At 38.2% G+C, this 16,274-nt stretch overlaps 1 protein-coding gene across 1 annotated transcript in view; it reads right to left on the reverse strand.

Moving 5' to 3' along the window:
* Window positions 1-570: 570 nt before the first annotated feature.
* The window catches only part of LOC114658135 (neurogenic locus notch homolog protein 1-like), a 46,717-nt gene continuing 31,013 nt past the window's right edge, over window positions 571-16,274 (reverse strand). The window contains exons 16-34 of the mRNA XM_028810199.2: window positions 14,859-14,978; window positions 14,145-14,297; window positions 13,572-13,800; window positions 13,028-13,229; window positions 12,473-12,626; window positions 11,500-11,684; window positions 10,932-11,064; window positions 10,188-10,445; window positions 9,994-10,106; window positions 9,173-9,744; window positions 8,557-8,982; window positions 8,243-8,388; window positions 6,936-7,152; window positions 6,662-6,752; window positions 6,319-6,481; window positions 5,650-5,948; window positions 5,327-5,474; window positions 4,922-5,019; window positions 571-4,686 (exon numbers count right to left, since the gene is read on the reverse strand). Of these exons, the coding sequence (XP_028666032.1) occupies window positions 3,259-4,686; window positions 4,922-5,019; window positions 5,327-5,474; window positions 5,650-5,948; window positions 6,319-6,481; window positions 6,662-6,752; window positions 6,936-7,152; window positions 8,243-8,388; window positions 8,557-8,982; window positions 9,173-9,744; window positions 9,994-10,106; window positions 10,188-10,445; window positions 10,932-11,064; window positions 11,500-11,684; window positions 12,473-12,626; window positions 13,028-13,229; window positions 13,572-13,800; window positions 14,145-14,297; window positions 14,859-14,978 (5,135 nt within the window). The 3' untranslated portion in view covers window positions 571-3,258. The remainder of the gene's footprint in view (window positions 4,687-4,921; window positions 5,020-5,326; window positions 5,475-5,649; window positions 5,949-6,318; window positions 6,482-6,661; window positions 6,753-6,935; window positions 7,153-8,242; window positions 8,389-8,556; window positions 8,983-9,172; window positions 9,745-9,993; window positions 10,107-10,187; window positions 10,446-10,931; window positions 11,065-11,499; window positions 11,685-12,472; window positions 12,627-13,027; window positions 13,230-13,571; window positions 13,801-14,144; window positions 14,298-14,858; window positions 14,979-16,274) is intronic.

The following is a 16,274-nucleotide window of genomic DNA, read 5'->3' on the forward strand; positions in this document are numbered from 1 at the left end:
TAAGGAAAACACACACACACACACTCAGCCAGGTCAGAAATGGCAATAAGCCGTAAACATTTATATTTAAAAAATAAGAGGAGGCCAATGTAGCCAAGCAAAGTTTCTCAGGCACAGAGAGTGACCAGGCCAGCAGTAAACTCAGATAGCAGCAGTAATAACTGCACCATCATTGCCATCTGCAATGCTATAATTTCCAATTCAACACCTTAAAAACTGAGTAACGGTTAAAATGTATTTACCACAATGAGCTATTATTGAATTTTTGACTAAAATGTAATTAAGATTAAAATGGAGTGTCAATTTTCCAGAAAATTAAAAACAAGGTGCCAACAACAACACACTTTATCTCAGTCCAGATCTGGACACATGGCTAAGAAAGCTCATCTACTCCTTATGGGAGAAACATGACTACATTTAGTTAAAAGTCTTTAAAAATTGTAACAAAACATTGTTACTTATCCTGAATTTACTCACTTGTTGAGATTTGTTAGCCGGCTATCTTTTTGTGGCCATCTACATTTTTTTATTTGTTAGATAAAAAAAAGACTGAAAAATAACCAAATCATATTGTAGTAAAGAACAAATGCTGGACAGCATCATTTATTATAGCAACAAATGTTTACAAATCAGTTAACAGAAAATAGTTTTTTTTATTATTATTTCTTTTTTTTTTTTTGCAAACTAGAACTTTGCAGGTAAGATCACTCTTTTTCCTTTGTAAACTACAGGCTAGTTTATAAAACAGAACAGTTAAGAGCCCATTCTGCTTATCAGCAGAAATAACAGGGGTGTCACAATATTGCAAGAGGATGTGGGCAGTAATTAAGATAAAGAAATGTTCTAAAACACTCATGAGATGCAGGTGAATCTATATCCAAATAAATAAGCTTATTTTCAACTTAAGACAATTTTACATTGAAGGTTAAAATAAAAATGTATATTTACATTCAAAGTCCCAACTACTTTTCTAGCTACATATCACATCTAGAACAAAGACAGAAGCGCACAAGAGTCGGTCAGTGCACTTTAAAAATTACAATGGCGAGGGTACAAACAAAATAAATTGCAGCCTTTGAAAATTCAAATTAGCAGACTCCTATTGGTGAAAAAAATCTTGTAAAGTGTCTCTTGTTACCTTTTGAATTAATTTAATTGATACTGACAATAATTTTAGGAGGTAACATTTAAAAAATGGTTTTCTGAATCATATTGCCACAAAATAAATAAAAACACATATGAACATCAATAGGGCTGTAGACATGCTAGACACTAGCGCACTCACAGGAGCACACTGGAGATGAACTAATTAGCTAAGACATAAAAATAATTAAAAAGACACATTAAATTATAATATTGAGGACCAAGGAATTTGTCCTCATAAGGCATGGGCAGATGGATAAACTTGTAAAACTTGTCAGATTCAAATTCCTTCATGGTTTACTATTTTTCAACAAAAAAATTACATAGCACAATCTATGAGCACCCCTTAATGTTTAAAAATAATTAATATATATATATAGTTTTTTTTTTAATAAATATCACATATAAATCTGGCTGCTATAAAATATATACGCATAATGTCAACCACTTTCTCTTTGAAAATTGTGACACCTCCCATTAAAGATATGTTTAAGACTCTGTAATAAAAACAGATTTTTTAAACAAAATCCTGCTTGTTATAAAAACTCATATGTACACACTGATATACCTGCCACTGTTGCTGTATTTTAAATATACAGTATTGCTGTCTATTAGTAAGATGCAGTAGTAATAGATACAAGTCCACCCCCTGGCTATTATGATCCGATGGCCTATTGCCTCTTCAGGTGGCATATAATAATGGGTGTAAGGCTTTCATGGAAGCATACAGAAAGTATAAATTACATTCACATATAGTAATTTTGTGGTATCCAAGTGTCTCATACATCATTATAGCTAAGCTTCCACCTCCATTCTGTCCCAGCTGCTATATAAGACCACACTCCCATCTAGACTGGTGGGGATGCTGTGGAGACAGTGAGCTTTACATTTCCTGGGAGTGACCATTACTGATCAGCTGAAGTTGGCACATCATATCTTGGTTTTTGTCAAAAGGGCTTGCCCATGCCTCTACTTCCTCAGACTTTTCCATTTGGTCTTCCTAACGTTTACAGATGTGTAGTAGACTCCATCTTCAACTGGCGCATCACATTCTGGTATGTCCCCTGCTTGGCTAAAGAATGTAAAACACTGCAGAGGGTGGTGAAGACAGCATAGAATATACCAAAAGCCTGCTTTCTGTTCAGGACATATACAATACTCATTGTATTAGAAAGGCAAACTGTATTAAACACATCAGCCATCCCACTAACCCGCTTTTCTCACTCCTTCCATCTGGCAAACAGTACGGGACCACTGGTACTTGGACCAGGAGATTCAGGGACAGCTTCCATCCATTAATTGTACACGACAATAAACTGGAATATAAAATGAAGTGCCACAGGTGCCCAAATGTAATTTTGGAAACTTATATATGTACACACTCCTTTCTTGGCTTTAGGCCACTAAAGCAGTCCAATAAGTGATTGGGGGGGCTGGCTCTCCTGGCTTAGAGCTGAACAACAGTAAAGATTTCAAAATCTTCATACAATTTTGTCAAAAGCATTCACCAACCTTGGAACTTCAGCTTACAAATCCTGATTTGATCAGGTAACAAAATACCTAATTTATGTTAAGTTAAAGAAGCACAGAAATAATACTGACATGTTAAACAAGTATTTATGACAGGTGTCCTAAACTGTAGCTTATGTGTAAGACTTCTGCTGATAAAAACTTGGCTATCCCCCACACTTCCAAATAAGGGGTATTTCTTGCATATTCAAAAAGAAACCAGTGATTAGATCATGAATCTTTGTTCACAACTCAGATGACAATTTTAGCATCCATATTTACAAAAGCAATAGAAAATGAAAAGAAAAAAAGCCCCATCTGCTTTTCTTCTCCAAGGATATAAAAACTATAGTCCAACTCTTGGGAGTTTCATTATTCTTCTTATAAAAACAGACAACAAATAAAAGTATAAATAACAAGGCAGTGTTCTTATGCCACATGGAAGCCCATAAATAAATACAAAAATGATCAGAACATTACTCTTCTTTTGATATAAAAAAATCCTTCAGTCTTCTATGAGTGCTTCTATATAATATATAGAAATACAAAATCCCAGCCGCCCACTGTGGGCCACGGTGTTTTCAGGATAAGCAAAGCCAAGCTGCTTTACTTAAACTGATCTGGAATGTGGGAAATTTGAGACTGCATACTGGTTGGAGGGCTGGAGATGCCTTCTGACCAGTCTGACATATTGGAATGTGGAGAAGAGCTAGACCATTGGTCAGGTGATTCTGGGGATGGGGTTAGAAAGGGGTGATCTGGTACTTGGAGCTGGTGGTTTGGAGTATTGTCCAGTGGTGAAGAGTAGCTGTGCTGTGAAGGGGGAGTCAAAAACTGGGTGGTTGCAATTGGCTGGGTAATGGAGGAGGGCAAGATCTGGGGCTCTTGTGGCAGAATAGTGTGAATTGGCAAGGTGTTTCCTGAAAGCTGCAGATCAGGCTGGTTTAAGTCACCCCCAATGAAGCTCTGACTCAGTGCATGGCTATTGGTAGCACTGTTAGAATTCTGGTGTTGCAGTTGCGGGTGCAGGGTTTGTTGCTGCTGGAGCTGGAGGTTCTGCTGGTTTTGCACCTGCTGCATTTGCTGAGCCTGGATTAGGTGTGTTTGACTAGTGAGCCTTGTGTTTTGCATTCCCTGGTAGCTCATCATCTGAGAAAGGGTAGTTGTTGGTAATCCATTATGCAAAGTGGTCATCATGCCATGCTGAAGAGCCTGGTTACTCTGATGAATGCCGCCCTGATTGGTACTTCTCATTGGATTAAACTGGTTTTGCCCCATAGTTGCCTGTATTCTGGATAGCCAGTCACACTGACCATTCACACCTGGAGCTCCACTCATGGTGAAGGACATAGAGCCATTGTGCTGTGGAACTGTGCTGTTTGGACTGGACACTGGTAAATGAGACAGACGTGGTGGTACTGACTCAAATGGCATTCTGTTGGCCCCACCTATTGAAATATCTTGCTTTCCGGTCATACCCAGGTGGTTTACTCCAATGTGAGCATCTGATATACTCTGCATATGATTGAGTGGTATTGAAGGGGACTGTTGAAAGGGAGATGTCATCATTGGAGGTGATGCCACATCTGACAAGTAGCCATGAGGAGATTCAAGGGAATCTACTGGAGAGAGCACAGCCGAACTGTCAAGCAGGCTCCCCTTCCCGTCTTGGGACTTCTTCCTCCGTGCTTTGACATCTTTGGCCTCTTTTCCATTGCAGCTCATTCCCTTGGCACTTGGCTTTCTGGCTTTCTTGCTCTGAACTGCAGGTTTCAGGTTCCCAAGATAACTGTTCGGGGAGCAAAGAGGCGGTGAGAGCGTTGCCCCAATAGAACCATTGTGCAGTGGAGGGCTCCTGACTAAATTGTATTCATCCAGTAATCGTACAATATCATGGTGCATACGTTCCTGGGCAATGTCCCTTGGCAGACGGTCCATGTGGTCAGTAATTTCCCTGTTGGCAAAGTGATCTAACAAGACTTTTGCTGTCTCATAGCTGCCTTCTCTAGCTGCAAGGAACAATGGTGTTTCCTCCTGTTAACATTGAAGAAAAAGAAATCAATGAAACATTTGCTATACTCAATGACAAATAAGAAAAAAAGCATTTTTATGTAAAATTTGCCCTTTATGTTTGGTTCTGAATAGATGTCAATGTTCAGTTCCTCTATAATAACATAGCATTGCATTATTCACAATTGAAACAGTTTATAAAAACAGATTGTTAGGAGTTCGTGTCTAATCCTCAAATTTTTACTCTGTGTGCTCCTACCTTATTGTTCTGCATATCCTTATTGGCCCCATTCTTCAGCAGTACAACTGCAGCCTCCACATTGTTCACAGCTGCTGCCCAATGCAGAGCAGATTTGCCTAGAAAATGACAAATACTTATTATTACTGGGGGAAAGCAACGCCATGGAATAAGCAAGCAACCTGAATTTTACATTGTACCTTTCTACTGGAAACACCATCCTAAGGCTCTTGCAGATACATAGCAGAACTCTTCACAAATAAATATATATAGTTCAAGCATAGGCAGGTTAAGTAGTTATCTCCTGGTCATATGGTGAATGGCAGATGGGAAATGAACCAGTAACCTGGAGTCTAATTCCTTGCCTGCTAGACTTCACTGCCTCCAACATAACATAAATAAGTCAGTCAATTCCAGTCAACTTACCAAAGTCATCGATCGCATTAACATCTGCGTGGCAGTTAATGAGCTCCTCCACCATGCCTTCCACTGCAAGGCGAGCTGCCAGAATTAAAGGAGTGGTCCCATCATGCATGCGAGCATCCAAGTCTGTGGCTCGGTTTCTTATTAGAATCTGGAAGGATTAAAATAATGTAGTGCAGCAAATGAAGGAAGATTGTATCGATATTAAATTGAAAATTTTTCAAAATAAAACAGATTCTTCAATGGAAAGATTGAAAAGATTCTTCAGTGGTAGACAAGTTCATTTAACTGAAAGCCCATCAGCTTGTTCTAACAAACAATATTACCTGAAAAACTCCCTGAGCATCAGCTGCCACGGCAGCATGCAGTGGTGTGCGCCCCATGTTATCTTGGATGTTTGCATCTGCACTGGCTTCCAGGAGGCGCTTGGCTGCATCAGAACGGGCATATCTTGCTGCCAGATGTAGTGCTGTCTCTCCTGTGCGATCTGTCTGGTTGTGAAGATTTGCGCCTTGGTAGATGAAATCTGAAATGACGTTGGCAGAGGCATCTTCTTCTTCCTCACTATTTCCAGTCTCCAGTCCTCCACCACTACATGATGCTATCATCAGTGGAGTAAAGCCATCTAAAGGGAAAGCATTCCCGAGAACATGATGGGAAAACAATTCAGTAATATTCCAAGTACAAAAGCATTAATTAGTCAGTATATCTTAGTGTGATATGCTAAAATCCACAGTGAGGGATTTTTACTTGATCCACTTGCTTGTTAAAAAGGAAGGTCATAGTGGTCAGAAAAATGACTGGAATTCACATCTGAAGCAAACATTGAGGAGCAGAAAACTGGAACATACATGGGTTTATTAGCTCCCTTATGATTAAAATACAGTACATGACTAAAAAGTCATCAAGATGCTATACTCTGCTATTAAGCAGAACAGCCTAATAGAGAAATCTACAGGATTCTATAGGATATAGTAATTAGAAGTCACACATACCTGGTCCCCTAACATTCACATCCATACAGTCATTATCAATCTCTCCCTGTGGTGGGGTAGGAGCCATGGACGGCACACGAAGATCAGCTGCGTCTAAGTGCTGTTGTGTCCACTGCCTGTGATCTGTTTGATCATCAAAGTCTAACATTGCTTGTTCTTCAAACTGGCAAAATTAAAAAAAAATGCCATTAACAAATTTGAAACAAATCTTCAGTTAATACTGCCAGGCAAATATGAACACAATTACAAAATAAACAAGTCAAGCCATTAACATCAAAGCACATAAAAGGCTGCTTTAGGCAAGGATAGCTTTAATAAGTGAATTTCATTTGAAAGTCTTTACCCGGAATCGTTTGGTGTCGGATGGCTCCTCATCACCCCATTCATTTTGATTATCATCCATTAAGGACATGTCCAGAGAGTTTTTCAATGGCCTGTTTGAACAATAAAAAATAGGAATATGTAAGTGTAAGTAAACATTCTTTGCCAGTATTCCCAAGGATAAAAACAACGTTAATTAAAAGGGTGAAACTTGAAATATTCAAGGTTGAATCTATGTTTAAAAACAATTTAATTCTCATTAAAATGTAAAAAGCAGAAAGACAAGGTGTACTTACTTTAAGCCAACAGAGTCCTCCCCAACAGGCTCACGTCGCTGCTTCTTGCTTGGCTCTGTCACTTTGAAGCCCTCGGGAAACCACAGTTGTCCATGCTCTCTCCTGCGTTTTCGGGAGACTAAGACCCCAACGCCAATAAATGCTAGTAGCACAAGTGCTGCCACCACCACATACATAGGGTACAGCTCAAATCTGTTCGTCTCAAAATCTGTCTCACCTGCAGCAAGTGAAAAAAGGCACATTTCTTATTCGGAGTTGGGAATATCCACCACATGCATCACCTCTGGAGCAAGAGCCAAGAGGAATCTGCACTAGGCAATTATATTTGTATACTGAAAGCAGGGAGCAGGCTAATAATTTGTAAAACAAGGTTGTTTCATTCGCTAATAATCAGAATTGCTAACCATTTTGATGGGAGGGGGGGGGGGGGGAAATCCCCAGTCTCTTTCAGTCAAGAGCACCGAGAGACAACTTCACAATTTTTTCTTTAAGAAAAAAGGGATTAATGAACTTCAAATTACTGCACATGCTTTAAGCTGTAAAGACGAAGGATTTATTAGGATTTTCAAGATAACAAAGACTCGCAACTTCTAGCACACTCCCGATCAATTTTTTTTTTTTGCTAACGATTTTGAAATGATAAACTCTCACAACCTAAACCCTTTGGGATATATTAAGTCCTGGTATTACATTCAACAAGGCTGAGGTAGCAACATCCCCTTTTACTGAAGGAGGGGTTAGGATTGAGCGCAATTAACCATTTTATAGCCTGAACATTTTTAAATAACAAGACTAGTATATAAAGAAAGCCTCAAAAGGCTTTTTATATCTCAATGCTTATTTTGTTTATGAATATGCCTTATAAAGCAAACTGGTGTCCTGTCCAGGTGTTGCTACTCCCTTGCGCCCTATGGTTGCTGGTATGGACTCCAGCTGTCTCATGGCCCAGCCTTGGATAAGTGGGTTAGGAAGATGGACGGATAGAGGGATGGGCATAAAAAGGATGAATGGACAATTAAAGGGAAAGCACATTGTGTTTGGTTATTGGTGCCACATTTAAATGCATACAGCCTTTTCCCATTTGTCTTTATGTAAAGACCATGTATTTACTTAAATGACGTCCGCTACATAAAATGTACTATATATTGGCAAAAGAAAAACAGCAGAAATCCCACTCCTTTGTAAGAGCAGGGGGAAATGTCAAGATGTAACATATAAATGACTAATTAATGACGGCCAACTAAAACATACAGCCAAGGACAACAACCTTTGACCTCATATTTATCTAATTTATTCAAATGTCTTACTTGTGACAGATTTAACATAAGGCATATTCAAATTTCCACTGGAGGCAAGAGCACCAAGGAAAGCAGCCACATCTGTTGCACTCTGGAAACATTCTGTTGATTGTTGATAACACTGTCGGTTGTCAATCTCCAAATATACAACAGAGCTGAAAGATGAAACAAAGGCTTTTAAGTGTTGCATTACTAGATGTGACATTCTTCTTCTAAATATAATTTATGAAAATTCCTTTTTCAACACTTTGTCTAAATGTTTGAAAATGTAAGAGTACTATTTATTATTTATATGCTGTATTTGTTTTTCATTTGGAACTAACCCTTTAATTTGCATGGCATCCAGCTCTCTACGTTTTCTGGAGTTTATAGCTGAGTACATAGACGACTTCATCTTGGTAAAGACATTACTGGAGAAATCACTCCAGCTGCCTGTTGATCTCTTGATATTATGTTTTTTGAGCTCCTGTTCACTGCCGTAGTATGGGTATATCATGTACTCGCCCTTCTCATCTTTGCGGAAGACAACATTGGTGTGAAGTACCCTACTGAGCTCTCTGAGGAAGCCAAACGAATTGTTCTTCAGCTGTTCAGGTAAGATGTGCACCACCAGCACCAGCCGGCCTTCTGCCAATTTTTCTGGCATATTGGCACAGTCAAGGCCATCCCATTCACACTCTGGATTATTGCAACCTTGATCACAGTGTCCATCAGCATAGTGATCTTTACAGTATTGATCATATAATGGGCTAAAGGGAGAAGAAAAGAGATGCAGTTATGAGGGAATATAACCCTTTACAATGCATAAAATGCAGAGCTTATTTATGATCTAATATATGTTAACAAAAGTAGTTTTGAGGAGCAAACAAAAAACAAAGTATAATCTCCACTAAATTATCCAAGGACATGCATCTGTATATAGAGAGCAATGATACTTACTTGCACTGGCCATCCACATTTTGACAGTCAAAGCCATCATAGAGACAGCCAGGGTTGTTGCATTGTGTGTCGCATTTTCCATCATTGAAGTAGCGCCAGCACTGCAGGGACTGAGTACAGTTCTTCCATGGATCATTGAAATTAAGAGAACAGTCACCCCCATCCCAGCCACATGCATGGTTGTTGCACAGGCTGTCACAAATCTTGTTGTTCTTGCGGTTCTCACATTCTAGGTTCTCACATCGCTCTGTGATCTCAGGAGGTGGTGTAATATTTTGACCAATTCCACCTGTGAAAGTGTGGTCCAGTATGTGGCAAGAGATTCCATTGAATTTGGTGGGACACTCACACTGGTAGAAAGGAGATTCTGCAGAAGGCTTGCAAGTTCCTCCATTGTAACATGGGTTAGAGTTGCAGGGACTATTGACTGGATACTGGCATTCAGTGCCAGTAAAGGCTGCTGGGCACAAACACTTAGGACTTTTTGAAATCGACATGCAGGTTCCTCCATTTCGACACTGAAGACTTCCACAGAATCGGGAATCATATTCACATGCAGACCCTTCAAAACCCTGAAAGGGAAGAGGTGAGAAATACATATAAATGCTTTTGTGATAACTGTACAACTTCACTCATCACTATATGGATGCTTTGCAACTGTAATCTATAGTGCTGTAGAACAAAGGTAAAATCTGTGAGCCCGTTCTCATGTCTGTCTCAACCCTTTTCACAAGATGATTACCCAGCTATACCTCCATGTTCAGCCACTTAAGCAGGATTTACGTGTTAGGTCTATTGTGTTTTTTCTAAATTCAACTTACTGGAAGGCATCTACAGATGAATCCATGAGGTGTGTTACTGGCCACTGCACATGTCCCTCCATTTTGGCACGGCTTTCCCTTGCAGCCATCAAAAACTGCATCACAACGCCTTCCTGTTAGATACAACATTGCTTTAGAAACACAAAATGTTTGCAGATCCATAACATACTGTAATGTTTGTATCTGTCACTCACCAGTATAACCAGTGCGGCACTCACACCGATAGCTGTTTATTAGCTGTATGCAGTTCTGAGTGCCCCTGGGGTCACATGGATTTGACAAGCATTCATTGACGTCACCTTCACAGCGCTCTCCCACAAATCCAGCCTGACAGATACATTGGTATCCACCAACCTTGTCAATACATCTTCCACCATTAAAACACTTTGGTTCTTGTGTGATGGGATCCACAGAAGGATTACAGTCATCAACATTAATTTCACAATGTACACCTAGTGAAAAGTAAACAAAATTTTTGGAAAAATGGCAACAAGAAACAGCCAAAAAGATATCTTAATGTATATACACCATACCATCTCATTATCTAAGCCTGCTTAATCCTGAGCAGGGACACAGGCGGCTGGAGCCTATCCCAGCAAGCACAGGGCATAAGGTAAGAACAATCCCCTGGACAGGGTGCCAGTCCATCACAGGGGTACACACTCACACACACCACACACCCACTAGGGCCAATTTAGCTCCATCAATCCATCTAATCTGTGCATAATTGGACTGTGGGAAGAAACCAGGGCACTCAAAGGAAACCTATGCAGACACAAGGAGAACTTGCAAACTCTGTGCAAGGAAGACCTGGGATGCAAACCTGATCACAGTACTTCAAGGCAGCAGTGTATTACCTCAATGTATTTTTGTATGGATAATTGGATAAATGGATAAAGGCTGTTGATCAATCAATTGTTCAATGACTAAAAGCATACCTTGTGTTCCTCGAGGACATGAACACTTGTAAGTGTTAATCAGATCTATGCAAGTCCCACCATTCTGGCAAGGTTGTGAAAGGCACTCATTGATCTCATCTGAACAGTTCATTCCCTGATATCCTGGTACACACTGAAAAAAAAAAACACAATTTGTGAAAATCTGGTTTATTGCTGGAAAAGTTGTCCTTTTATTTACTAAACCGGTAAATGCTTTTTTTTTTTTTTTTTACATATTTAACACTTCCAATTTTTGCAACACGTGGCTTTTGTCCCTTCACTATTGTTAAAGATGAAATGTTTCTTTCAAAAAGAGGAACCTGTACATGCCATTTTATATAGTACACAGGCTTTAAAAAATTAAAAAAAACATACTGTATGATGCTTTTGCTAACAGTGCACTGAACGCTAAGGACATTTACCTTCCTTTAAACAGAAGTAGGAAAAAAAGTAAAACAATCTACAACGCTTTAATCTTCATAAAAGGCAACCAACTCCTGCTACTTAACTTATTTCACAATAGAAAACAAGTAGCACCATTAACTCTCCACAAAAGAAGAGGACTCACCTCACAGGAGTAACCTCCCAAATAGTCAGTACAGGTGGCACCATTCTGACAGGGATTGGGGATGCACTCATCCACTTGGGCCTCACAGTAACTGCCTGTATAACCAGCTTGACACTGGCAGTAATGAGTATTTCCTGCATTTACACAAAGGCCTGAATTTCTGCATAAGTGTGCCAAATCTGTGCCTAAAATGTAAACAACAATACAATTTTTATATATTTTTATTTATTTGCATTGATTCAGTGCATCATATTTGAAATATTAGCTTTCATGAATCCCATATTCAAGAATTTTCAATTAAAAAAATGTACAAGTAAATAAAAAACAAGTACAATTTTTTAAATAAAAATAAGACGTTTTGACACCGTTACGTCAAATATAATGAGAAGACAAGCTGAAAGTAGCATTTACCAGGGCTCAAGCAGCTGATAATTGGTAAGGATTGTAAGTAAAAGAAACTAAATGAATGACAACTGTATTACAAAAGGACAGTGAACTAGCTACTCTATGCTACAATATATTAAATGCAAGTCAGGAAATTATATGCACAAATGCCAGGTAAATGAATATACAAATGTAATGTGAACAGATGTGAAAATACAAAGTGCTCCTGCTCTGGAGCTCCCTGAAGCAACTGGCAGATAGTTAAACTTAGTTTCTCTTTCATGAATAAAGAAATATTGCAAAAAGCTGCATCAAGAACATGGCTGATGAAGTGAATTCTGATTTTTACTTTAAAATGCAGTTTATTAAGTAGAACTAACTATTTATGTCACAAACTGCATGCATGGTAAAAATGGTGACTACAGCAGAAGTGTATTATGAGGTAACATGATTTTAAAAATGTATATTTCAAGTATTTCAATTGAGGAGACAGCTTTAACACAGCATTTATAATATACATACATAAATATAGATGTAAATGCATATTCTGCAGACCAATTGTGCTAACCAAATTAAATGCCACAGATACCTTGTTGACGGGCTGCTACCTCACAGGAGACGCTTGGAACATCACAATAGAGTCCAGTCCAGCCACTTTTGCATTGGCAGCTATAGGAAGTGTTTGTCTGCCAACATGTGCCTCCGTTTTTGCATGGGGAGGAGTCACACCAACGTACAAGATTCTGAAATGAAATAAAAAGCCTTTTATGAAGAGGCTGGGCTGAAATGAGACTATTAATTACTTAAACAAGATTGGCATCTGTTTAATATACTGTATATGTGGGCATAACCACTGCAAATGCACAAATAAGCACCACCTAGAATGCTCTTAAATAAGTACAAAAAGTTAGTTCACCCATTCTATTCTCACACTAAAATTCTTGTATGCTAAAATAGCCCCTTGCTTCTATTAATAGACTAAATATGAATGTGTTTTTAGCTCAAGTAAGGCATGCAGGCTTAAAAGCCACTTCAGACAGTTTTCAATTAGTATATGTAAGTGTTAACATTCAATATATGTTTATCTATAAAATTTTATTAGAATTCAAGAAGTGAATGCCAGCTCAGAGAATGCTGTAGTTACCTGGCAGTTTATTCCTGTGTATCCATGAGGGCAGGTACACTTGTATGTGCCATAACTGTCCTGACAGGTGCCACCATTTAGGCAAGGCTTTGAGTCACATTCATTGATATCATGTTGGCAGTAGCTTCCTGTGAAGCCAGGTGGGCATAAGCAGGTAAATGTATTGATGCCATCCAAACATGTGCCTCCATTGAAGCAAGAGCTGCAGATTGAAATGACAAAGAGTTAAAGATTTTGTTAAAAAAATATCAACACAGTATATTTTCCCTGTTGCTATCAGTGACGGTTTGTAAACTAAAGACAAACAAAAATACTGGAATGTGAAATGTTTTTACAAAAGATTTTAGAGAAGGATTGTCTTACACTTGGATAATTGTGTGAGCTTTCTGAAGACAATGGCTGCACTAACAGGGAGGTGACTGTATAAAGTAAGAAACCCCAAACACTAAAATTTGGTCAATATAAAACACAAATAATCAGCCCGACTGAAACACTCCTTCACCTTCCATTTCAGGCGGCACGTGATACTCTTTTTAAGGATTACCTTTCAGTGCAGTCTTGGGTGTTGTTCTCACAGTGTATTCCACTGAAGCCTGGTGGGCAAGTGCATGTATAGCTGTTCACACAGTCAGTGCAGTTGGCTCCATTTTTGCAAGGGTTGCTGTCACATTCATTGATATCCTCTTCACATTTCAATCCACGAAATCCCAGAAGGCAAGTACATACAAACGTGTTGATGCCATCTGAACATGAGCCACCATTACTGCAAGGATCTAAATGTAATAAAAAATTTCTATAAATATAAATGTTTATAATGGGCTGAGTAACAAGAGCTTATGAAATGACATAAATTAGAGTAAGTTACTACAGACAGTCAATTAAAAATGAACTAATAATATAAATAAATCTATTATATTTACAGAGGACCGTACAAGTGAGTTTAAAAACAAATGATCACTGCCATACATATCAGACACAGAAACCTAAATGTTAATTTGCTTTGCTCCCTACCTCCCCCATGTTATTCACAACTCTACTAAATGGGTTAAAATTCTGTGATCTGCCACTTGGGTACCCAAAGCTAGGCCTGAACAGCTGTTCTTGTGGTTTTGCTTACTTGGCTGGCAGTCATCAATATCCGTTTCACAGTTGCGGCCAGAGTAGCCTGTCTTACAGTTACACTTGTAGCTGCCAATGGTGTTCTGGCAGGAGGCTGAGTTTTGGCAGGGATTTTCAACACATTCATTGATGTCGATTTCACAAGTCTGCCCTAAAAATAAAATGTTAAGAAAAAAAAAATGAATACACATTTGTAGAGCACTACAGACCGTGGTTTAAATATTTCCATCCTGCTTAGTGTAGTTTTGTTGCAATCTGAAATACACTGCCCAAAACTACAAAATAACAGTGTCTTTTTGTATATATGTCCACAAAAATTATGCACTTTTCGTCAAAATATACTTTTCACTGAATCTTTAAGTAAAAAGAAGGAAGCAGGGTACAAATTTAAATATGGCATATCTTTGTATATTTTAAAACAATTGTGTACATGTCAAATATTTTACATCATATATATTTTAATACAATATATTGATTTATTTCAGCCTAGTCTTTAAACAGTGTTGAAAGTGCACACTGAGTACCATTCCTAATATAGAAATACCACTTTCTCCAATTAACGTGACAAAAAAGATTTCCAATTAATACTTCTGTCAAGATGTAGTAAGTGCGAGTAGTTACTAATTCACAAAGATTAATGCATATGCTTAGTAATATATTGCAGTTTTATGATAGAAATGCAAACGTTACTAAAGTCTAAAGAGCAAATTACCTTGCCATCCTTCTGGACAATCACATGAGAAACTCTCATAATCCTCAGACTCCCTACATTTTCCATCATTCTTGCAGGGGTTTGAAGCACATGGAGCAAGCACTAGTTCACAGTTGTCTCCTGTAAATAAGAGGTATAGCTGATTCAGAAAGGAACAGTTTTAAAGAGTAAGAACACAGAAAGGAAAATCTGTCAATGCTTAGAAAAAATAGTTTAGGGTAGGCTATCGCCACCCAAATAGACAGACATGTTTTGCATAAATTAAACTCTAACTTAAATCTTTAGGCAAATAGCCATGAAGTACTACATCTCTAAATAACAACATAGTGCTTTCTTTTTCACCTCTACAGAGCCATTTTCTACTGTTTCCACAATAATGAAAACAGGCAGGAAAAGCTGCCCTGCTTCCTTCCATTGTCTGCTAGATTCTACTGCCACAGGATGTTGAAAAGGGGGGCAGGAAACTGGTTGAGTAGCAGTTCCCACCCTTCACATCCAGTGTTAGACCTCTGCTTTTTTCCAAAAAAGACGAGCCCAATAGGAAACAAAAACTGCAGACTTAAAACAAAGTGAAACAATGCATTGTAGTTTGTTTTCTAAAAAAACAGTTTCAGAGGAGAAAAATATGGCATAAAAATATTTACTTGCATTGTTGAGCATTGTAAAGGACCTATAAAACCTGCTTAAGAGTTTTTTAAACATCTGCCCATTTTTCCTATTCTTTGAAAAATTAGTAGGCAACTGCCACCTGCTTTTTTTTTGTAAAAGAAAGAAATTATATTTGTAATATGATGGGGCTAGATTCTGAAGTACGGTGTTTGGACAGCATAATCACATTGTCTACATGGAGGGGACAGGGTAGTGGTAATTTGTGCCTGAGGAAAGCTCTGTAATGTGTTTAAACATGCTTTGTTATTGATATTATACCACCACAAAATGTAAAGGCTATACTGATCAAGTATAATTTTTTAGTGATAAAGTACAGTTCAATGTATATCAAAACAAATATTAACCTCCAGTCTTATTAATACATCTATAAATAATTATTTTCCCATGTACAAAGCCAAGGGTTCAAAGTAGTCAGAGTCTTTGACATCAATAAATTGCGAAACATCCTGATGGGATACCTGTTGAAATTAGACACAAAGCTAGTATAAAAATGCATCCACCGCAATATAAAGGAAAACTGGAGCTTGTGGATACAAGTAAACTACACATAGAACAGTGTTCCAATTAGTCTTATATTATTATTATTTTTTACAACTTAAAATACTTCATTCAACACGTTTCCACTTGTTATTATGACTGAACATCCAAACAAAAGGTAGGATTGATGGAGGGCCACAGATGAGCCTGGTACAAAACCAATAGGAAAATGGTTCCATAAGTTGACCCGTATTTTCCTAAAAATGTCTG

This window comes from Erpetoichthys calabaricus, chromosome 9, assembly GCF_900747795.2.
Source record: "Erpetoichthys calabaricus chromosome 9, fErpCal1.3, whole genome shotgun sequence".
Classification (NCBI taxonomy): Eukaryota; Metazoa; Chordata; class Cladistia; order Polypteriformes; family Polypteridae; genus Erpetoichthys; species Erpetoichthys calabaricus.